At 42.7% G+C, this 24,783-nt stretch overlaps 1 protein-coding gene across 1 annotated transcript in view; it reads right to left on the reverse strand.

The window, feature by feature from the left end:
* Positions 1–24,783, reverse strand: part of SH3GL2 (SH3 domain containing GRB2 like 2, endophilin A1) — an 803,888-nt gene that overhangs the window by 102,046 nt on the left and 677,059 nt on the right. Inside the window, exon 5 of the mRNA XM_078675974.1 lies at positions 3,216–3,349. Coding sequence (XP_078532100.1) covers positions 3,216–3,349 — 134 coding nt within the window. The remainder of the gene's footprint in view (positions 1–3,215; positions 3,350–24,783) is intronic.

Consider the following 24,783-nt stretch of genomic DNA (forward strand, 5'->3'; position numbering starts at 1 on the left):
ATGCAGTAGTCCTCTTCCAATTGTACTACTTCAAAGTCATAAATACAGGTCCTCAAGAAAAAGTATCTTTCCACCTTACTAACCCAGATACCTGCATTCCAATTTATAATAAAATTGAAATACCACCACTATACCACTCCAGCCCTTGCACGTCTTTGACTTCCTGCCAAGGGGAGGTTGAACTACAAAGCACAAAGCCTAGAAAATATGTTGCAGCATGGCCACTCACTTAAATATCTAAGATCTTCCAGCTATATCAATTCTTTAGGCCCAAGGTTAGCCTTCCAAAACTTTTGTGCACCAAAACCAACCAGTCAGTGAGACATTATTTGGGGAGGGATCTCTAGACTTCTCTAATTCCAGTGAGGTCTGAAAACCAATGGCTTTTTTTTTATTTTTGACAATGAGACAACAATTTTTCCTGTCTTCTCAGTGTACCTACTCAGGATCAGTAGGCACTTTTTGTCAGATGTGCAAGACTGGCTAATCAGCACACCCAAAGAGCAGCAGCTGTTACTGGTCTAACAAGGGTCCTAATTTAAGGCTTTTGCAGTAAATAAACTATGGTCATTTGCAGTGTTGCTATTGTCCTAAGGCACACTTGTCCTAAACAAGGACGATAGAAGCAAGGAGAGATGAATATAGACTTGGAAACAGAACTATATTTCAAGCTGTCCAGCCAGACAGGATTGTTTTAATATTTAAAGTATTTACAGAAAACAAAGTGGGTCACAGTCCTACAACCAACTAAGTATACATACAACAAAAACGTGTTTATGTGTCTAAAACTCTTCAATACTCAAGGTCCATGACCATTCTAATTGGGTTCCCTTGTTTTTTATAACATATTGTCCTAAAGCCCAGAAGCCTCCTCGTCTTCCTTCAAGATGCTTTCTAAAGGATATTCTCTAACCTCTACTTTCAGTAGTGTACCAGTCTAGAACGCTGAGCAAGCTACCAGCTGCGCAACGTACGTAACAAATTAAAATGAGCTATAGAAAGTCAAGGCAGATGTCTACCAACAGACCTGAAACACATGCGACACTCTACGCAATGTACACCTACACATAAACTCTTCTTCACATTCGACAAAAGTTCAATGGATGTCAATAGGCACTGTGCAGCCCACCCACACAGAGGCAGACACACATAAATACCGCAAGCATCATTAAAATGCCCCCTCACCACACGCTTATAGGAACACTTATTGAATTCACTTTAATTCGATATCATACATTTTTACTTCTCTTTTTAGCATAATTCTTGTTGCATTTTCTGTTTCTCTATTGGCCCAAGTTGTTTTACATTTTGTCACCCTGAGCTTTTGCTACTTTCTGTTCCACCTCTTGTGTCACTTCTTTTAATCTGTACCTGCTTTATGGCACACACACCCACACATCCATTCATTTGATCAGGCATTCCACCTATTCTTGATGCACTGCATATTCCTGGCATCTGATCCTAGGACACAGCTGCTTGCAACTATTATTTATATACTACAACCGGAGTGACTGATCTGTCTGGTTTCCAGTCATCTATAATCACCAGAGATAGAATTGACCACTTATTCTAAGGCGAACTTGCTTTTGCCCTGAAGAAGTCAATTGTATTAGATAAAACGCGTTGGCTGGTCTACTTATAACTTGACTTGGTTTTCCAATAAAAAAGAGAACTTGAAGAGCAAACTTTGGACACAAACTTCGTAATTGTAATACTATTGATGTGTTGGTGCACCGATTGATCTTTATGTTGAAAACAATACAATCAGGTTTGTTATTTATCCAGTAGGAGAAATAGCCCCATTATTAGTTTGTGGGGAATAACATGCAGGTTTTGGTGTTTAGTACACCAAAGTACATGATACTGTAAATACCATATGCTTTTCCCCCATTTAATTTCGGCAGGGTTGATCTGCCGCAATGTAACAAAGGTTGAGGTATTTCACTCATCTGATAATTATCGGATGTGCTAAATACATACCAACTTGTAATTCCAACCTGTAAGCATACTCATGGGTCAGAAGACACAGATCAACTCAAAATCAGGCCCTCAGTATATATTTAATATCACCAACGGTCTCAGATGTAGTTGGACAACACTCAGAGACTTCTCTTAAACTATGATCAAAAGTTGCCTAAATCTTACGCACCACTAAATGATTTGGTAGGAGCAAAGAATAGAATAGTTGCACTTTATCTGCCCGTGTCTATGGGTAATGTTCTGGCCCAAGTACACAAAGTTAGAAATCTGAGTATAATCTTTGACTCAAGTAAATGTAGTATTTGTAAGGTACTAGCTACAACTGTACTCCCAACAGAGCAAAAAATATGTGAATGATTCTATTTTTGTAATATGATTGACACAGGTTGCCTTGTAGACCAATTACAGTGAGTGAAGAACTAGGCAAGGTATCTGGCCTGACATGGAAGATATTCAATCACAATAAACCCGCCAGCTCTTGCTGAGCCAAGATGTTATGTAAAGTATTCCATATTATTTGTAGTACGGTCATATCCACTCTTAGTATAGGACAACATACTTTGTAACTCCCTAAATCTATCCATAATAGCTCTTCAAGGAAATTCTGAAAAACTAAACTTTTAAATCAACCCAGTGATTGAAGACTGAGGTCCTGATTTACAAAGGTAAACTTACACTTTTGTGTAAGTTTACAATTGTTTGGTATTCACGAAGAGTTTTAGGAGGAGTATCTTCACAAGTGTGGAGTCTCAGCGCATAAAAAGACAGGACTGTCCTATATTTTTATGTGCAGAAACTCCGCACTCATAAAGATACTCCTCGTAAATCCCTTTGTGAATACCAAACAATTGTAAACTTATGTACGCAAAAGTGTAAGTTCACCGTTGTGACTCAGGCCTTGAGAGTATGAGCCAGTAACTCATGGACTCCAGGTACCTATGTCACACAATATACTGCACCTTACATACAGCACCATTTACTGTATTGCACTCACTACCATTCGGTCTTCCTAGAAATACAGCATTGCCATTACTGATACAATAATTTGAAGACAATATTTTAAAGCTTTACCTTACCTTCCAGACATTTTTGATAATGTGGATCACCACCAAATATATCAACTTCAAAATATACAATTGTGCGTATAGCAAAACACCCTGAAGTGGATGAAAGAAGACATGATTTTCTGGAAAAAGCTCTAATTCAAAAAATATATATTAGAAAGGCAAATGTACCTGTATTTCTTTCAAATCTTTGTCATGGAGATTCTGAAGTGGGTCAATGAAGTTTTGCTTCACATCAATGTCCAAAGAATCTTTGATGTCTGAAAGTTCTCTCATGGCTTCTCCAACATCAATGAGAGCAGGTCCTAAAACAGAAAATGGGAATTACAAATAAAGCTCACCTAGTTTATTTGTTATTCACACTGTGGCACAGAGATAATACCAATATATGCTGTAACATTTATGTATGCATGTATGTAAATGGTATTACCATGGTGCAAACCTAGCCTAAAGGCAGTGGAGACACATGGCCAAACACAAGCACAAAGTCAGCATGTAAGCAGAGAGGAAGCTGAGCTGTAGATGGTTAATCCATTATTTAATAGTGTTATTTAAAGTGTTGAGTCTTCAAATGTTTCCTAACTTGGAAGAGTGTTGGGGAGTTCCTGATGCATATGAGAATGTTTTTCCAGATCATTAGTGCAAAGATGTGAAAGACCTGCTGTCTTTTTTGTTTTTCACACTTCTTAGCCTGCAGTCTGATGTTGTCCTGGCTGCCGGTTGGCCAACATCTACTACAGATAATCAGGGGTACTAACTTTGTAAATGTTGCAGCTGGTTTTGAAGACGGTATGGGCCGGCACAGAGAACCAATGACTGAGTTCCATCAGGATAATTGTGAGGTGATCTTTCATCTCCAGGCCCTGGATGAGGTGTGGTGCAGAGTGTATGATGCTCCTAAGAGGTGCCAGTATGAAATATGGGTGGCCATGGAGTTGGGAATTACCACCATCCAGATGCAAGAGTATGAGAGCTTGAACAGCACTTCTGAAGGCACTTTCTGGAATAAACAGTTTGACTTATTTTAGAAGCAAGAGCTGGCACTAGGTCTTCTTTGTTTTTTGGCAATGCGTTCCTTGATGGTGAGGTTGGTGTCCAGGGTAAATCCAAGTAAGGTAAAAGCTGCGGTTCCAACCCATCAAGGTTAATGTCATTGAGCCAGATTTGTATTTTATCCTGTTTATTGTTCTTGGCAGAAGTTTTATCTTGGTTGGGCTGAGCTTTAGGTACGAGCTGGACAGCTAGGCCAGGATAAAGTGCAAGCAGTGATTGAGGTATTAGATGTCTTCAAGTAAATTTGTGTATCATTGACATATTAGTGAATCTTAATGCTGCTATCTGTGAGCAGAACATCAAGCAGCTCCATTTATAGATTGCTGATGACAGGAGACAGTATGGAGACCTGGGGACACCACAAGTGATAGGAAATAGCAATGTATTACCAAATACTGCAGCAGTAAAAGCAAAGGGCTGTGTGTTGGACTTGGTCCTTCTTGCAGGGTCATCCCCAAATCTTTTGACTTCACCCCTCCTGTCTTCTAAAGTTCGCTTTTGTTGGCAGTAGGACTCTGTGCACTCTACCTCTGCTAACCAGTGCTAAAGTGCAGGGCTTGTACTCCCTCCTTTAAATGTAGTAAAACTGGCTTACATCCTTTTGGCAAATTTCATTTACTTATAAGTTCCTAGTATATGGTACTGCATGTACCCAGGGCCAGTAAATTAAATTGTATTAGTGTGTCTGCAGCACTCATTGTGCCACCCATTGAAGTAACCCTTTGCAGGCTATAGTGCAGCTTGAAACTGCTAACCTGGCAAACTAAACCTTTTGGCAGGCCAAAACCTTCATTTTTAAAATATATAATACACACGTAAAGTAGGCCCTTAACAGCCCACAGAGCAGGGTGCATTGTATTTAAAAGATGGGACGCTATGAGTTTTACATGTTTTGGTAGTTAAACAACTCCTCAATATGTTTTTTCCTTCTGTAAGGCCCATCTCCCAATAGGATAACATTGAGTTGCACCATTACATTTAATAAGTGGCAACGTTTGATTGGCAACAGGTAGGAATGTCATGTTTGGTCTCAAATTAATTGCAATTTAAAATCCTCTTCAATAAGAAAGTCAGATTTAAGTTACAATTCTGAGAATGCCACAAAAAGTTGGCGTTTTATTGTCCTAACCATTTGGTGCCAGTTGCTATTTGCCTGGATCACATGACCCTGCTGTTAGGCTTTCTGCATTTTCCCCAGACAGTGAGACCATAGTGTTTATGTGTGAGCAGGATGTATCAGCCTGACAGGATGGATGGGGACGGAGATGCTCCCAGACCTACTTGCAGTTCAATAGAAACATAACACCAGCTTTTGTCATCCTAGACATCCAGCAGCATTGGCAGGGGAAGGGAGGAACTTTCTGGAACCAGATGTTGGAGTAGCCTAGACATTTCCCCCACTTCAAAAGTGGAAACCAGGGAAAATATTGGACCCTCAGGTCAACTTTACAGTACACTCTTGGGCCTGTGGACGACTTCAGAAGGACAATCTTGTACTCCAGAGGACTGTCTTGATTATACCAGAGGACTGCCCTGCTGCTTGAGGCTTGTCCTGCTGCTTGAAACTAGGACTTCCAGAGTGATTCCAAGGGCTAGTTGGATCACCTCTGGTGTGAACTACAGGGACATAACAAGCTCAAAAGAACTTGAGCCGTCCACCTGGTCTGTTCTAGAGTGAGTCCTGACCTCCCAAGTTGTGTCCTTCCACTCCTGGACCATTTGTGGCGGTGTTTAGGGTACTGCTCCTCACTCAACCTAAAATATGGGACTTTGACTTTTTTTCACAAAAAGAGCCCCTGAGAACCTACAGAAGACGAGGACCCCCTGCCTGATGATCCACCCACGGTGCATGGCCAGTTGGCCTGACTCTGAGTTTCTCCCATTATGTTCTTCTAGGAGGCAGCAACTCTTATTCGGTGGGGGCGCTCAAAGTGACGGTGTACTGTCTCCTGGATCCCTCGTTGGCTACAGGCTGCAGCTTTATCCCGCTGGATATTTGCGTCTTCCAAAAAGTGACAAAGTCCGAAAATAGAAATCGTCACCATGACCCTGTACTGTGGCTCTTCAACAATAGCACCTCCTTCTTGGACACTGCTGGCTGACTTGCCTGGGTGAACTTTACCTTCTCAGGGACGTTTCTTTAAACGAACTTCTAAGTACGAAGGTAAGCCAAGCCCGGGCCCGAACCACCTTTTGTAGTTGGACCACATTCCTTTGCTGTTGGCTGTAACTTTTGACTTTGCCTTGGTCTCATATGACCGGATACCCGCGTTTCGTGCTTTGATCCTTTAGGCACTATGTTCACTTAAAACGTTTAGAATTCATAACTCCAGTTCTACTGATTGGAATTGATTCATTTCGGTGTCATTTTATTTATTAAAAAGTTCTTTATTTGTCTGAGTGCTGGGCTTTAATGTATTGCTGTTTATGTGCTAAATAAATACTTAACAATGTCTCTAAGTTGTGCCTGACTGCTTTTGTGCCAAGCTACCAGAGGGTTAAGCACAAGTTAATTTAGTGACTGTAGTGGTTGTTGCTTGAGAAGGGCTTAATCTCAATCAAAAGCTTAATTTCTTACACTGTGCAGGAGATAAAAACTGTACTTTGGATCACATTTCCATTGTTTAGTAGATGTAATATTTTGTACAACAGAATAGAGAAAAGGTGAAATCAGGAAAAAGCACTTTATGCTAGTTTCTTCTGCTTCAACCTCAACAATACACAAGATAGAATTGAAGGCCTTATTTAGGTCACAAATTGCGATTCACCCCATTTTGGTGCCCTCTTTGAGTCATCAAACCACCGAATCTGTGATTGCATTCCAACTAAGTAATTTATTTTCTTTTAATGCAGCCCATTTTTTCAAATGAAACAGGGCTGCATATCAAAATATGTTTACCTTTGTATGAGTATGGACAGGGACCACTGCCTACTTCTTAAAACTTTTTTTAAATTCATGAAGCGGAAGGGGTCCTAAAGTGACACCTTCTTCCTTTTTGTGAATGTGTTACCACCCCTATTTGGTGTTTAAAATGTAAATGTTTTGCAACTGGATTTCGCTTGTAAAACATTGATACATAAATTTCAATTTGATAATTAGAAGGGACACTTACAAGACGACATCTCCGGATACTGACTCCGTATCCATTCATAATCCCATTTTAGGAGACATAAAACTTTTTCTTGCTTCTAAAATGGGTTTTGTACATAGTAAACAGCATTTTACCGGTCACAAATGCTGAAGTGAAGCATTTGTAGCTGTTAAAATGTTTCGTACATCTGGTCCATAAAAGTCTGTGATGGTTTTTTTTTGAGGTAAGACAATGGAAAGTCTAGATAGTCGGGACAGCTATATTAGATTAATCCCATGCTATCTCCTGTAGATATTCAGAGTGCAAAAAGTATCATATAGGGAAAGTCAGCAACAACAGTGAGGTATTTTGGGCAATGTAGTTACCTAATTAGCAAATAGAGAAATTCTCAGACCAATTATAAGCTCTTTTACATGTGGAGAAAGGTTCTGTGAAAAGAGAAAATTAAATCAGTGGAGATGCCGGAACAACAAAACAAAGTCAGAAACTGGACACTGTTTTAAACACATGATCTGGGCCACTGACACGCTTTCTCATACATATAGATTCAGAATCAGGCTGTTGGAGTTGTCCAGTAGTGGTAGAGATGAACTCGTCCTCGGCACATCAGAGGATGTTTCCTTAAGCAACAGTAGCATTTTATTGGATTTACTGGCCCTATCTACAGATAACGGTAGCCTTCATTGACACCATTAGAAAAAAAGATCTAGAAAGTAATCAATATATACCATGGGTATTTGGTCAAAATATCTAGTTTTTTTTATGACAGATGAGGAGACAGAAATATGAGGAATAAAATACTGTGAAACAAAAATAATGCTGTGCAGAAATATCGTTTTCAAGAATATATTTTTTTAGTTATGTAATATCATTAAGATTATCGCTTTCAATAATATAGTTATAAAAATGATTATTTTATATAATTTTAATGTGTTCTAGTTTATACATTAATTTTATGTCTTATTATTGATTGAATAATTATGATTTTTCTAAATATAGTTTGTAATTTTAAGTGATTAAGATATTCAATTAAATTGCTAATAGTAATTTATAGTGTCATATCAGGTTGTTGGGTTTGTAGGAGGATGCAGTGGGAAGTTAATTATTTAGTAATCAATCATTTTTAATTAATGATATGATTGATATTAATAATGTACATTGTGTAATACTTATTTATTTAAGTTTTATTTTAGGTACAGGTTTCTAGGTTTGTAGGGGTATCGGGTGGGAAGCTAATGAAGTAATAGTTAGTTATAATTAGTTATAATTTTTTATTAATATTGTAATTGATTAATTAGTGTGTACATTGTGTCATAATGATATATTTTAGTTATATTTTAGGTGTGGACTGCTTGGTTTGTAGAGATAAAGAATGAGAAGTATATTAGGCAATAATTAATTGACAATTATTAATTGTTCATTATTTAGATGTGGGATGCTATGTTTGTAGGTGCATAGGGTCGGAAATTAAGTAACATTTATTTTTAATTGACAATTTGTTATTAAATTGTATATTAATTATGTAAATTGATCAACCGTTTTTTAAAAATGTTTTATACATAAAAATGTTATGTTAATTAATAATGTTTGTATTAACAGATGTATATTTTTTTATAAATGAATAGGGCTATTGAAATATGTAATGTGTTTGAAGTGAAGTGCTTTCACTACTGTTGCTCAGACTGGAGTGGGATTAGTAAATGTAATCCCTCCGAAGTGCACTGTTTTGCCTACTCTTGCACGGACTGGAGTGGGAATAGTAAATCTTATCCTGTCAAAGTCCAACGCTTTCCCTACTTTTGCATGGATTGGAGTGGGTATAGTAAATGTAACCCCTCTGAAGTCCAACACTTCCCCCACTGTAGCACAGATTGGAGTCGGAATAGTAAATCTTACCCCTCTAAAGACCAATGCTTTCCCTACTGCTGCACAGATTGGAGTGGGAATTGCCAAAATTGTGCCCTCCAAAGTCCAAATGTTTCTCTACTGTTGCACAGACTGGAGTGGGAATAGTAAATCTTACCCCCTCCGAAGCCCAACGCGTTTCCTACTGCTGCATAGACTGAAATTGTAATACTAAATGTAACCCATCCAAAGTCCAACACTTCCCTACTATTGCACAGACTAGAGTAAGAATAGTAAATATAACCCCCCAAAGTCCAAAACTTTCCCTACTTTTACACTGCCTGGAGTGGTAATAGTAACTGTTACCCCTCCGAACTTCTACACTTTCCCTACTGATTATAATATTTTTAATAAATGTGTTTTGGAGGTTAAAATGTGTAAAATGTAATTTATTGTCTAAATAATTAATACATTTTTCTAATCGAATTGTTAATGTTTGCTATGTTTTTTTTGTGTCTGTATATATATACACACACACACACACACACACACACACACACACATATGTAAATAGCATTAAAAAACATAGAAATTCACAGAAAAAAAGAAAAAGGTTATTGGGACGTTTTAATTTAGAAATAGAATTAAAAAACATTAGAAAGTCACTAAAAAACAAAGGTTCCAGAGACATTATAGTTAGGTTCAGATTTTATAGATACAAAACCATGGAAATTCAGCAGTTATAGTTATCTCAAGTAACTGTAACTCGTGCCCTAAGGTAACTATTACTTGCAAGGTTTTGTGAGTGTGTACGTGGGTGTGGGAGTGAGTGTGTGAGTGCCTGTGTGGGTCTGTGAGTGGGTGTGTGAGTGGTTCCCTGGGTCTCTGAGAGGGTGTGTGAGTTGTGTTGTGCATTTCTGGGTGAGTGTGTGAGTGGCTGTATGGATGTGTGAGTGGGAGTGTCAGTGGTTGTGTGGTTGTGCAGGTGTGTAAGAAGGTGATAGAGTGTGTGAGTGTGTGTATTTTTTTGTATTTGGGATCTGGATCTGCGAATTCACCACAGATTCACAAGGGGTCAGCGCTAAGCACCACAGTGAATCCATGGAGCCTTACACCCCCCAAAAAGGTTTATGGATAATTTCTTCCAATGAAGGGTGCCTCACGGCCCCCTGCATCCGCCCATGGGGTCAGGATACATCTAGCCTGACCCTTTTTTATCATATATACAATTTGTTCCCACCACCCCTCCCCAAGAACCCTGTCCTGATTGACAAAATGGTGGTCAAAGCTTTTCTTTCAGGTTGCAGCCAGCCAATTACGGCATTCTTGTTGGTGCATGGATCCCCTGATCCACCACAGTAGATTTGCAATGGATCAGCATCTCTAGATATACATAAATAGTTTTTCTTTGATGACTCAAAAAACTACTTAACAGATGTACACCAAATTACAATTACAAAAAGCACTCTTTCTAGACCAAGATCTAGCTTTCTGCCAAATTTGGTGTAATTCCATTTAGCGTTTCAGGCTGTAGTCATGCCTATATTTCCTGTGGGAAATTAAATGGGGAAAACGCATTTTGGGCCCCCCTTATTTCTGGCCCCCGCTTGACAAATCACCCGCAAACTTTTCAGACAGGAGCTGAAGTAAGTGGCAAACTAGTTTTAAATGTTGTGAAGATTCGTCAAACTGCGCCAAAGTTTTTAGCAAGACAAAAAAGCTTCCTATGGAAATTAGATCCTGCATTGGTTTGGGTGACTCCTTTAGTAGGAACAGAACATACATGTTTATCTAATTATACTGCCTTTGTCTCTGCTTTTACACAAAATGTTGAAAGACCGGGTCTGGAATCCTCGGCAGAAGAAGCTCTGTGCGACATCCAGCAAGGACACCAAGACGTTTTACAATATATAACTTGCCTGAGAGAGCTAGCCGCAGAAACCGCTTGGGTGGCACACACCTTGATTACCCTCTTTTGCTGAGGTCTTTATGAAGAAATCAAAGATGAACTGGTAGATTTACCTCAAACTGATACCATGGAGGGCCTGATGGACTTGTCCTTATCTGTGGCGTACCATCTCAACAAACGTCGGTCAGAAAATCTAAAGGCTTGTATCCAACAGTATATGAGAACTGTACGTTCCGTATCTCGCAAAACAGATTCATCCTTACCTAACACCTCTCTGTTCTATGGAAGAAGAACCCATGCAGACAGGATTCGCTCAAAGGCACTTGTCTGACGCCGAACGTGCTCACAGAAGTGAAACAAAGACTATGCCTATATTGTGGTTCCTGTAGTCAACTGATTCCTAGCTGTCCTATTCCTCCATGAAAGCCCCTGGGAAAAGCCAAATCCCGCCCTCTGTAGGAAGGAAGAGGGTGGGATGGTCTGGTATACCGTCAATCTGGTCTTCAAAAGAAACATCTCATTCTCGTTTTCTCTTACCCTTGCTGCTAGGATTGCCCAATGGTAGAGGGAAGAGTTTTAGATTTGTTGGACTGTGGTGCCAGTGGACTATATTTAGACAAGAATTGTGCTACTGAAAAACAAATACCCTGTGTTCACAAGGAAACACTGGAACAGGTGCATAGTGTGGATGGAACCCCACTAGTCTCCAGTCCCATCAAAGAACACCATCATTATGGCTGACCTTTGGAAGGCATCAGGAATACCTGTCCTATGAGCTATGATCCTAGTTTCTCTTAATCATGTAATGATATTGGAGATCCCTTGGCTGATTAGGCATAATCCTTACATCAATTGGGAAACCAGGTGGTTTCCTTGTCCTCCCATTTCAGTCAATAATTCTGTTACGTAGCAGAGGAATATTGGTAACCAAAGGAAATGCTGATAGTGACGAAAGTGAGTATATATCCATATATATTGTAGAAGGAGTTCCTAATCATTATCAGAAGTATGCTGACGCATTTCAGAAACCAAAAACCTTGACACATTCTCCTCACAGACAGCTGGACTATGCCATTCCTCTTGAACCTGGGGCAACAGTATCTTTTGGAAGAGTATATTCTGTCACCAAATCAGTAAAGGAAACACTGAAGCAGTATCTTGAAGAAAATCTACAAAGTGGTTTGATTAAACAGTCATCACCTCTAGCCTTGGCTGATTAGGCATAATCCTTACATCAATTGGGAAACCAGGTGGTTTCCTTGTCCTCACATTTCAGTCAATAATTCTGTTACGTAACAGAGGAATATTGGTAACCAAAGGAAATGCTGATAGTGAAAGAAAGTGAGTGTATATCCATATATATTGTAGAAGGAGTTCCTAATCATTATCAGAAGTATGCTGACGTATTTCAGAAACCAAAAACCTTGACACATCCTCCTCACAGACAGCTGGACTATGCCATTCCTCTTGAACCTGGGGCAACAGTATCTTTTGGAAGAGTATATTCTGTCACCGAATCAGAAAAGGAGACACTGAAGCAGTATCTCGAAGAAAATCTACAAAGTGGTTTGATTACACAGTCATCACCACTAGCCAGGACACCACTTTTCTTCATCCCAAAAAGAGACTAAACATCTCCGACCGTGTATTGACTTCAGAGGATTAAACAAGATAACGTTCAAGGATCGTTATCCATTGCCTTTAATTAAGGATATTTTAGTATCCGTAAGAGGGGCACATGTATTCACTATATGAGATCTTCATGGAGCGTATCATCTCCTTCAAGTCAAAGAAGGAGATAAGCGGAAGACCGCTTTTAGAACTCCCCCAGGTAATTCTTAGTATAGGATCATGCCCTTTGGGCTGACAAATGCTCCCCTGCATCTTTCAAAGATTCATGGGCAGTATATTCGCAGATTTTTTTTTAACCAAATTGTCATGATATAGCTAGACAACATTCTTGTTTATTCTACTAAACCAGATAATCGTCATACGCACCCATTCAAGTTCTAGAAAGATTAAGACAAAATAGTTGGTTTTGAAAACCAGAGAAATGTGAATATGACCAACCAGAAGTTGAATATGTGGGTTATCAAATCAACAAGAAAGGAATTGCCATGGATCCACAGAAAATGAAGGACATCATGGCTTGGCCGTCTCCACCAACCATCTAAGAAACCCAATGTTTTCTGTAAATAACACATTTTTATCACCAGTTCATTGATAATTTTGCCTATCAAACAAGTTACATTTCTCAAACAGTGAAAAAGGAGAATCTTCGGCAAGGATTTAAATGGACTGAAGCTGCAGAGAAGACCCTAAAAAAGGCTTTCACTGAGGCACAAATTCTGCGTCATTCAGACACGACCAAGAAATTTATTGTAGAAAATGACACCTCAGATAGGGCAGTGGGTGCTGTTCTTCTCCAAAACAAAAGGGGACAATGGGCTTGAACACCCAGCATTTTATCTCTCCCTTGTGCTGTCAGAATTGGAGAGGAATTACGCAGTTCTCGAACGAGATTTACTAGCAATGAAATTAGCTTGTCGTGAATGGAGACAATTTCTAATGGGTATCAAGGAGCAATTTGAAGTCGGGATAGATCACAGAAATCTACAATGTCTTTGCAGTATTCAATGCCAGAACAACCACCAAGCTCAATGGACCTACATTTTTAGCCAATGCGACTTCATCTTTACTTATATACCTGGTTCCTTGGATGCCCACACAGATTTCCTAAAAGTCCAACTATTCGACAACAACACATTATAAAGCTACAGCGCATTATTGGGACTGTTTACTCGTTTTTAGATAGGGTTTGGTCTGGCCTACGCAACTGTAACTACAGAAGAATGGAAGAAGGTGAACAATCAACTCCAACAACATGACAAACATTAATATAAAGAAAAAGCGTTATTCCTACCTACAACAAAAGTTCAAGTAGAAGCCTTACAAGTGTGCCATGACTCTCTCATTGCTGACCATCATGGTTTAAAGAATACTCTAGAACTAATACTCCAATCCTTTTGGTGGCCATCCATATGAGAGGATGACAAAAACTATGTATTCGCTTGCCCGATATATGCCCAAATTAAATCCCTAAACCTATGGGGTTACTTCATCATTCACCTGTTCCTCCAGCACCATGGCATACCATATCCGCAGATGTTATCTCTTCATTGCCTTCAACTGCAGGACATCAAATCATTATGGTGAGAGTTGACTCCTTTTCGAAGATGGCACATTTTACCGCCCTGAAAATACAACCCACTGCAAATAGTTGGGTAGGATCTTCATACATGAGATCTTTCCTCTACATGGTCTTCCACAGGTCATTATATCCAACCGTGATCCTCAATATATATCTCAATTCTGGAGACGCTTCTTCAAGTCTCTTCTCATAGATACAGCCATCTCTTTTGGATTCCATCTCCAGACCAATGTTCAAACCAAATGCCTTAACCAAATCTTGGAACAATATCTCCGTTGTTTTTGAAATGCTACCCAAAGGGATTAGACTACTTACTTGACTTTTGCAGAATTCTCCAATAATAATGCTGTTCATAGTGCATCCAAGGCTATCCCATTTTCTGTCCTTATGGCTACCATCTGAGAGCCTTTCCTTTTACCTTATAGGATTCCATTTTTGTTCCAGCAGCCACCTCTTTTACCTGCCATCTCTGAGCAGTTAGGTGACAAATACATGCTAATTTACAAGAAACCAAAAAGAAAATGAAACAGTTCGCTGACATCCTTTGATGCCAATTTCCCTCATATCACTTGAATGATTAAGGTTGGCTCTCCTCCAAATATTTGCTACATCACCTGTCCCCTAATAAATTAAAAACACGCTTTTATGGCCCTTTTAGGATTTTCCAAATAGTGAATCCTGTGTGTTTCCAATTACAGCTGCATCGTTCCTGGAAGGTGCATCCTGTATTCCATGTCTCACAACTGAAAACCTATATTACCGATCCCTATGAACGGGGTTTTTTCCAGACCTCCTGCAGTTTTCGTTAGTAATGTTCCGGAGAACGAGGTCCGGGAAATCTGTAACTCTCACTTTTTTTTAAACCTTTTATAATTCCTAATCCAGTGGAAAAGTTGTCCTCCCAGTAACAGATCTTGGGATGATGCTGACTCTGTTCATGCTTCATTCCTGGGCCATCGATTTTTTAGACTTTTTCCTACCAAGCCTCGTCCCTCGGAGGGTAGGGGCCTGTTGTTATTAAGCATGGGCGTAAAATCCGCTCCGCTCGCGGATTTTTCGGATTTTCGGCAAATCCGCAATCCGCGAACGCTCGCGAATTTGTCGAAAATCCGTGAATCCGCTCGCGGCGGATTTTTTGCTTGGTTGCGGCGCGCGGCGTGGTGCACGGCGTTCACTTTCCGTCATTTTAGCGTTTGCCGAGTTGTTTTTCTTTGCGAGTGACGCGCCATTTTAGATCTTGCTGCGTGTTCCCGCGGGAGTTTGTCGCCCGCGAATACGTACTCGCGGCTTGCCACCTTGCACAGCACACCTCGCGAGAGTTCGCAATTGCGAACACGTAGTTGCGGCGGAAAGGAACAATCTCGCACTTGCGAAATAGAGATTTTGCAATTTCGCACAAGAAAATCACCAGCAAACAGGATAAACCTTCAGAAAATTATGATTTTTATCAGAATCACTCCTCCGGTTGACATTTGCATGGCCTTTTTTTTTTGCAAGGAGTCCATTTTGGGGGGGGGGAGGAAGGAAGTGCCCCACAGTCTCCAACTTCCTGTTCCTGTCCAGCAGGCTCCTCCCAGTGCTTTGTCCATCTCCTGGTCACTTTCATTTGGATCTGGAGCTGGAAGGATTACTTTTTGTGGGTGCTGCTGGATATTTGGATTTGAGGCCTTTTTGACTGTCTTTGGATCACTTTTGGATTAGAAATCAACTTTCACAAGTAAGTTTGTTTGGGGCATTACAGTTGCTGCAAGTAAAATTTTGGAACTTTTTCAGAACATTAAATAAATTATATTGTGGGTAGCCACAGTATCCAGTAGGACCAGGGTTGGTTAGGGGTGCATGATACAACTGTTTTGTTGAATTTAAACACCATTTAGGCCATGGATGGGCTGGGATTGTGCTGATTTTTGTCCTTTTTTTGGGACTGCTGGTGGGGCCCTTTGCCCAGGGGTGGTGAGTGTTGCATGGGCCTAGTCTTTCTGTGGGGTGTCTTCTTGAATTTAAACATAATTCATGTCATGGATTGGCTGGGATTGTGCTTATTTTATTGTTTTTTGTCGTTTTTGGGGGGCTGCTGGTGTGGCCTTTTGCCCAGGGGTGGTGGGTGGTGCATGGACTGAGTGTGCCTGTGGTGTGGTCTCACTCTCTTTAATGTAAACATCATGGATGGCATTGGATTGTGGTGATTTCTGGCTGTTTTTCTGTTTTTTGGGGGTGTACTGTTGATGTGGACTGGTCATGTGGGTGGTGGTGGTGGCCATCTTGAGTGCTGGCTGCTACAGGCAACATGTGCTTGGGGTGTAAGAAGGGGCCATTTTGAGGAGAGGCAGTGTCTGAGGCCTGCACTTATTTTGCCTACTTTTCATCCATTATGCCCAGGGGTAGTGAGTGTTGCATGGGCCTAGTGTTTCTGAGGGGTGTCTTCTTGAATTTAAACACCATTGAGGCCATGGATGGGCTGGGATTGTGCTGATTTTATTGTTTTTTGTCGTTTTTTTGGGCCTGCTGGTGGGGCCCTTTGCCCAGGGGTGGTGAGTGTTGCATGGGCCTAGTCTTTCTGTGGGGTGTCTTCTTGAATTTAAACATAATAGAGGCCATGGATGGGCTGGGATTGTGCTTATTTTATTGTTTTTTGTCGTTTTTGGGGGGCTGCTGGTGTGGCCTTTTGCCCAGGGGTGGTGGGTGGTGCATGGACTGAGTGTGCCTGTGGTGTGGTCTCACTCTCTTTAATGTAAACATCATGGATGGCATTGGATTGTGGTGATTTCTGGCTGTTTTTCTGTTTTTTGGGGGTGTACTGTTGATGTGGACTGGTCATGTGGGTGGTGGTGGTGGCCATCTTGAGTGCTGGCTGCTACAGGCAACATGTGCTTGGGGTGTAAGAAGGGGCCATTTTGAGGAGAGGCAGTGTCTGAGGCCTGCACTTATTTTGCCTACTTTTCATCCATTATGCCCAGGGGTAGTGAGTGTTGCATGGGCCTAGTGTTTCTGAGGGGTGTCTTCTTGAATTTAAACACCATTGAGGCCATGGATGGGCTGGGATTGTGCTGATTTTATTGTTTTTTGTCGTTTTTTTGGGCCTGCTGGTGGGGCCCTTTGCCCAGGGGTGGTGAGTGTTGCATGGGCCTAGTCTTTCTGTGGGGTGTCTTCTTGAATTTAAACATAATTGAGGCCATGGATGGGCTGGGATTGGGCTTATTTTATTGTTTTTTGTCGTTTTTGGGGGGCTGCTGGTGTGGCCTTTTGCCCAGGGGTGGTGGGTGGTGCATGGACTGAGTGTGCCTGTGGTGTGGTCTCACTCTCTTTAATGTAAACATCATGGATGGCGTTGGATTGTGGTGATTTCTGGCTGTTTTTCTGTTTTTTGGGGGTGTACTGTTGATGTGGACTGGCCATGTGGGTGGTGGTGGTGGCCATCTTGAGTGCTGGCTGGTACAGGCAGGCAACATGTGCCTGGGGTGTAAGGGGCCATTTTGAGGAGAGGCAGTGTCTGAGGCCTGCACTTATTTTGCCTACTTTTCATCCATTATGCCCAGGGGTAGTGAGTGTTGCATGGGCCTAGTGTTTCTGAGGGGTGTCTTCTTGAATTTAAACACCATTGAGGCCATGGATGGGCTGGGATTGTGCTGATTTTATTGTTTTTTGTCGTTTTTTGGGCCTGCTGGTGGGGCCCTTTGCCCAGGGGTGGTGAGTGTTGCATGGGCCTAGTCTTTCTGTGGGGTGTCTTCTTGAATTTAAACATAATTGAGGCCATGGATGGGCTGGGATTGGGCTTATTTTATTGTTTTTTGTCGTTTTTGGGGGGCTGCTGGTGTGGCCTTTTGCCCAGGGGTGGTGGGTGGTGCATGGACTGAGTGTGCCTGTGGTGTGGTCTCACTCTCTTTAATGTAAACATCATGGATGGCGTTGGATTGTGGTGATTTCTGGCTGTTTTTCTGTTTTTTGGGGGTGTACTGTTGATGTGGACTGGCCATGTGGGTGGTGGTGGTGGCCATCTTGAGTGCTGGCTGGTACAGGCAACATGTGCCTGGGGTGTAAGGGGCCATTTTGAGGAGAGGCAGTGTCTGAGGCCTGCACTTATTTTGCCTACTTTTCATCCATTATGCCCAGGGGTAGTGAGTGTTGCATACTTGCATGTCCGTAGTCTTTCTGTGGGGTGTCTTCAATGTAAACATCAAGGATGGCATGGGATTGTGCTCATTTTTCTGTGTTTTGTCGAATTTTTGGGGTGTATAACTGAACTGATGTTCCTCTGTCTTCCATTGCTTTTAGGTGCACAAGAAGACTCAAGAGAACCACCAGTGCCAGGAAGAAGTCCTGCAGCGGTGTGTGCAGCATAACGTCACGCGACGTCACGTCTGGACACAGAACCCTCTGCAACTCGTGCAACTGCTGCCTGCTGACCTGCTCTGAAGAGGATGGCCCCAAAAAAAGTAACCCGTAGCTCCTCTAGCAAGAAAGGTGCCAGTAAGGAGCAGAAGAAGCAAGTTACCAAGGAGACTGGTGTGCCGCCCGCCCCTTTTTTTGGGAGTAAAAAAAAAAGTATGCCTGCAGCAGCAGCAGCGGGATCTGCTGGGGACCAAGCTGGCAGCACCCCCCCCCGCTCCATTGGGCTCAGTGCCACCACCACCACCACGCCAACTTAAGTCCAAGCCCTTGAGTGCTGCAGAGGCAGCCAGTATAGTTGTTCAATCACCATCGACCAGTGATGTTGGCTCATCGCAAGAAAGCAGCAGCAATGTCCCTCAATCAACACAGGTTGTTGTAGCTCATCTGACGAGTGTTGAACAACCACAGCCGCAACAACAATCACATGTGCAAGTACAAGCCCAAGTACATGTGGAAGGAGAGGCAGCGCAAGGAGATGCGCAAGCAGAGGTGCATGGAGGGTCACAAGTGCCCACAATAGTTGTTCCTCCCGAAGTAGGGGCACATCAGGAAATCGACAATCAAGGCGAGGTATCATTTGAGGAAGCCACTCCTCCTGCTGATCCTTCATTGTCTTCCACAACCCTAGCAAGGAAGAGATCAAGGGTGGTGTCTACATCCTCTTCAAGCACACCTCCTTCTGATGATACGGATCAAACTTGGGAACCAGCACCACAGCCGTCTGAGAGTGAGGCACACCATGATCCAACAAAGGTACTTAAGCGTAAAAGGAAGCTCGTCCAAAGTCTCAGACTTATGGAGTGTGATGAGGCTCAACAAGAAGTGGCGGATACTGCTGCTGATGAAGACTCTGCCAACGACGACCCAGTCATCATAAAGGTCACTGCAGCCCCAGCGGGCATGCAGCAAACAGACATTTTGACCCTAGCCCGAAGAGCTGCTGCGCGTGATGATGATGATGATGATGTTGTCGATGAGGAGGCAGTGGAAACACCACAATCATTGGAGTTAAGTAGTACACCAACTCGTCCCGCTTCCATATTTCTTTCTGGCAAGAAGAGACCTCCGTCAACCTCGACCTTAATTAGTGGCGGTGAAAGTGGAAAACGTACAAAAGTTGGGCAATCCAGATCCTCCACTTCATCTGGCATTAGCTTCATGACCACCACCACCAGTATCGCCGCCTCCTCCAGGTCCCACAGACACTTCAAGTCCCCAGTTTGGGACTTCTTTACTGTTTGTCTTAAAAATCCAAAGTTTGCCATTTGTACCCTTTGTAAGCTTGCAGTTAGTCGTGGTAAGTCAGGTACCAACTATGGTACCGGCGGCCAGAGTGGTCATCTTGAGAGAAAGCACGCTGTCAAATGGTTTGCGCACCTAGCTGCGATCAAGAAAGGCCAAAATCAAGGAGACGTTGATGTTTCATCTGATGTTGACGAGCAGGAAGAAGACGTGTCAAACACTTCCCTTACACCCAGTACCCCTGTCAGCAGCACACCCAATGTGAGGCACACTAAGAGTGTTGGAGCGAGTGAGACACCAACGCACAAAAGTTCACCAGCGAGCAAAATTGGGTCAACGAAGTCATTATCAGCCCGTAAATGCTTGGTCCAGGGCAACATTAGAACAATGCTTACTTCAGACGTGCCATATGAACGCAACCACCCACTGACGCGTCTGTATAACACTAAGCTGGCTAAAATGCTAGCTGTGGACCTTCTACCTTTTTCTTTTGTAGAAGCGGTAGGTTTTCTTGAATTAGTTGCAACGCTCTGCCCTAAATGGAAGGTTCCGAGCCGGTTCTATTTTGCCAGAGTTGCGGTTCCAGCACTACATGAAGATGTGCTGCAGGCGATTGGGGCAGCTTTGCAGAAGAGTGCTGTTCACACAATACATCTGACAACAGACATGTGGACCAGTGGCCCAGGCGATGATTACATGTGCATCACTGCACACTGGGTCTCTTTTTCAGGTGTTAAAGCAAAGCTAAACGCAGGTGTTGACCCGGACCAAGTTTTCAAAGCTGCTCGGAAACATGCAACACTAGCCATGTTTGGCTTGGAGAAAAGTCACACAGCAGAAAACCTTTTGGAAGAGTTTGACAAAAAGGTCTTGACAATGCTATCCCCCCTAAAACGCAAGATTGGTTATGTTTCCACGGATAATGGCGCCAATGTAGTTAAGGCCATGTTCCTTGGTGACCATGTTAGAGTGCCGTGTTTGGCGCACTGTATCAACCTGGTAGTTCAAAAATTCTTGAGTGATAAAGAGAGTCCAGCGTTCGAGGTAATGGCCACCTGCCGCAAAATGTGCAACCATTTCAGCCATTCTTTTAAGGCCCGGAAGCATCTGCGGAGACTGCTACTTCAACGTGGAATGCCAGTGAAAGCACTCATCCAGGAGGTGGCAACACGTTGGAACTCAACCTTCTACATGCTTGAGCGTCTGCATGAGCAGTATACGGTACTCGATCACTATTTCTTGACAGAGGCTACATCTCAGAAGGAGGACCTGCGGATGAGTAAGGCGCAATGGGACATAGTTAAAAGCCTGACAGACATGCTTCGTCCTTTTGAGTTCTTCACGCGTGCAGTCAGCCAGGAGGACTGTAATTTGGGAAAAGCTATCCCATTGTTGTGCATACTGGAGCACCAACTGATGGCGGTTTCTTCTGAGTTTGAAAAAGATGAAAAAAAAAAAAAACATTTCATTTTGTCTGAGAAATTATTACATCGCCTACGTGGTGATGAACGTCTTCAAAACATCAACTCAGATCAGCATTACATTTGTGCTACTATTCTGGATCCACGCTACAAAAAGGCGCTGGCAGACAACGCATTCTTTCCTTTCGCTGATGCAGATGTTCAAAAGTACAAACATTGGTTAGCCTGGTCAGCCAAGAGGTTTGAAAAAGAACGGCAGGTTATTGAAGGAGAAGCCAGTACATCAGCATCAGCATCAGCAGGCCATCCGCAGTCACAAGAATCCACTTCTGCACCTGTGGCTGGGGCACAAGTGACCTCTCAGCCGTTAAAGACACCGGCAACTGGATCATCTGCACCACACACAATGACAACACTAACAGTGGCTGGGGAGGAGGATTGGCTAAGTTTGATGGGGTATGGTTCTCGAAAAAATGTCACAGGCACAGCAAAAAGTAAGCAAAGTGGAGGAACAGTTGATGACCTTGAGTCGATGGTGCAGGACTATCTGAATGACTCAACAGAGGTCTTCCTTAATGATGAGCCATTGCAGTATTGGCATGGCAAAAAACAATTGTGGCCACAGCTCTTCAACCTGGCTATAAACTATTTGTCTTGCCCACTCGCAAGTGTGTCTTCTGAACGTGTTTTCAGTGCTGCTGGTGGCATTGTAACTCCCAAACGGAGCCGCCTCTCGCCCAAAAATGTGGAGCGGCTGACAATGATCAAGATGAATCAGCACCTCATACCACCAGATTACAAAGTACGAGAAAGCACGCCGCATGAAGACGAGGAGGACAGCAACGTAGATGAGGGGATTTTTTCTCTGTTCGGTGCCACTGACCTCATCCAGCCTGAATTCGCAGAGTATGATGACGAAATCTTGTTCTTATTCCCTGACACCGAGCCCTGAAAATGAGACAATCAATCAAGAACTTTCTTTTTCGTCCTTATTCACTTTTATTCCTGTGTGCTTTGTGTCTCTCTTTCTTTGTTTTGCACAGTTAATTTAATTCAAACTTTAATCACCTAATCCCAAAAACAAGACCATCATCAGAACTGTCTTCACTTGTTTGCTTATTGATTTGAAGGTGCCGCAGTCTACATTCCTCAGGTTCACAAGTTCTGAAGAACATGCTCCTCTATCCTCCTCCTCCAGACTGCGATTTCCCTCCAAGCAGAGTGCTGGATTACGCACAATGAAGAAAGACTCAGCACTTGTGGGGGTGTTGTACTTCTTTGCGGGTGAGTTGACGGTTTTGGGCCCATTGCTGTGAAGCTCTAATAATGGACAAAAGTGTTTTGGACCAAATATGAGGTGGAAATTTCTTGCCGTTTTTGCTGACTTGCTTGCCTTTGAGGTGCTCTTTGGCGGGGTTCCGGGGGTTTGTGTGTAATTTTTGGTGTCTGTCGAAGCACTGCTGCGACAGTCTAATCTTGATTGCATTTGCTTTTCAGGAAATCCGTGGTGGAAAACAGGAGTTATGATGATTGATGATGATGACCTAGCTGAACAGCGCCGCATTTGGAACGAAGGCCGAGAGATATTGTAAGTATGAGATTTAGCTTTTTCGCTGTTTGGGGGTGTTGTCGGGTGTTTTTTTAGCGGGTGGGTTGGCGCCGGCGGGTCTTGCCTGGGGCATTCCTGGGAAGGTCTAATACCGGATAGAAGTGTTTTGGACAAAATCCATAAGGAACAGCCTTTTTTTTGCCATTTCTTCAGACATCTTGCTCAATGTAGCGTTTTGGGGGGCTTCCTGCTGTTCGTGGGTGGGTTGCGGCCGGGGTCTCTGTCGAAGCACTGCTGCGACAGTCTAATCTTGATTGCATTTGCTTTTCAGGAAATCCGTGGTGGAAAACAGGAGTTATGATGATTGATGATGATGACGACCTAGCTGCACAGCGCCGCGTTTGGACCGAAGGCCGAGAGACATTGTAAGTATGAGATTTAGCTTTTTCGCTGTTTGGGGGTGTTGTGTCGGGTGTTTTTTTGCGGGTGGGTTGGCGGGTCTTGCCTGGGGCATTCCTGGGAAGGTCTAATACCGGATACAAGTGTTTTGGACAAAATCCATAAGGAACAGCCTTTTTTTTGCCATTTCTTCAGACATCTTGCTCAATGTAGCGTTTTGGGGGGCTTCCTGCTGTTCGTGGGTGGGTTGCGGCCGGGGTCTCTGTCGAAGCACTGCTGCGACAGTCTAATCTTGATTGCATTTGCTTTTCAGGAAATCCGTGGTGGAAAACAGGAGTTATGATGATTGATGATGATGACGACCTAGCTGCACAGCGCCGCCTTTGGACCGAAGGCCGAGAGACATTGTAAGTATGAGATTTAGCTTTTTCGCTGTTTGGGGGTGTTGTGTCGGGTGTTTTTTTGCGGGTGGGTTGGGCGGGTCTTGCCTGGGGCATTCCTGGGAAGGTCTAATACCGGATACAAGTGTTTTGGACAAAATCCATAAGGAACAGCCTTTTTTTTGCCATTTCTTCAGACATCTTGCTCAATGTAGTGTTTTGGGGGGCTTCCTGCTGTTCGTGGGTGGGTTGCGGCCGGGGTCTCTGTCGAAGCACTGCTGCGACAGTCTAATCTTGATTGCATTTGCTTTTCAGGAAATCCGTGGTGGAAAACAGGAGTTATGATGATTGATGATGATGACGACCTAGCTGCACAGCGCCGCGTTTGGACCGAAGGCCGAGAGACATTGTAAGTATGAGATTTAGCTTTTTCGCTGTTTGGTGGTGTTGTGTCGGGTGTTTTTTTGCGGGTGGGTTGGCGGGTCTTGCCTGGGGCATTCCTGGGAAGGTCTAATACCGGCTAGAAGTTTGTTGGACAAAATCCATAAGTAAACACCAGTTTTGGCACTTTTTGTAAGTTAGGGTTCGTTAGGGTTAGCCCTAGCAGCAGGATTGCATGTGTTTAGGGGGGTCTATTGCAACGCGGTTCTGTTGTTGTAGAGCACTGTTGGAGCGATGCTGGCTATGGATACTTTTGCTTGCAGGCAAGTGGTTTAAATACAATCCACGGTCTGTATTTGGGCCTACTGTTACTTTCAAAGTACGTTTTGTAACCATTTTTCTGCTAGGCATCGTTTTTGGAGATATGATTGGGTTCTTCTACATTTTTGCGACTGGCTTTAGTAAGGGTCTTGGTGGGAGCATTGCTGGGAAGGTCAAATTTTGTTCTAAAACACAGTAGTACACCCACCTTGAGGGGAAAGATCCGCTATAATATTTTGGCCATACTTATTGATCCTTAAAAAGGTGACTCAGACAGAGCACGCAATTTCAAAAATATTGTACTGTCTATTAGGGAAATCAAAGTGTCACTTTTTGAACCACACAGCGTACATACCTTTTATTTATTTATCAGTGGTATTGTAATAGCACTTCCTGTTTTCCGTTCAATAATTACAGGCCGGGTTTCAGTCAACATCCGCCAGGCAGGCAGTGGACAGGGTGTCTCTTCTGTCAGTGGTCACCACCACATTGATGGACGAAGCGTCAGCTGGAATGGAGGAGTGCCGCCAATAAGAGGAATTGTTTG

This window comes from Lissotriton helveticus, chromosome 2_1 (genome assembly GCF_964261635.1).
Source record: "Lissotriton helveticus chromosome 2_1, aLisHel1.1, whole genome shotgun sequence".
Classification (NCBI taxonomy): Eukaryota; Metazoa; Chordata; class Amphibia; order Caudata; family Salamandridae; genus Lissotriton; species Lissotriton helveticus.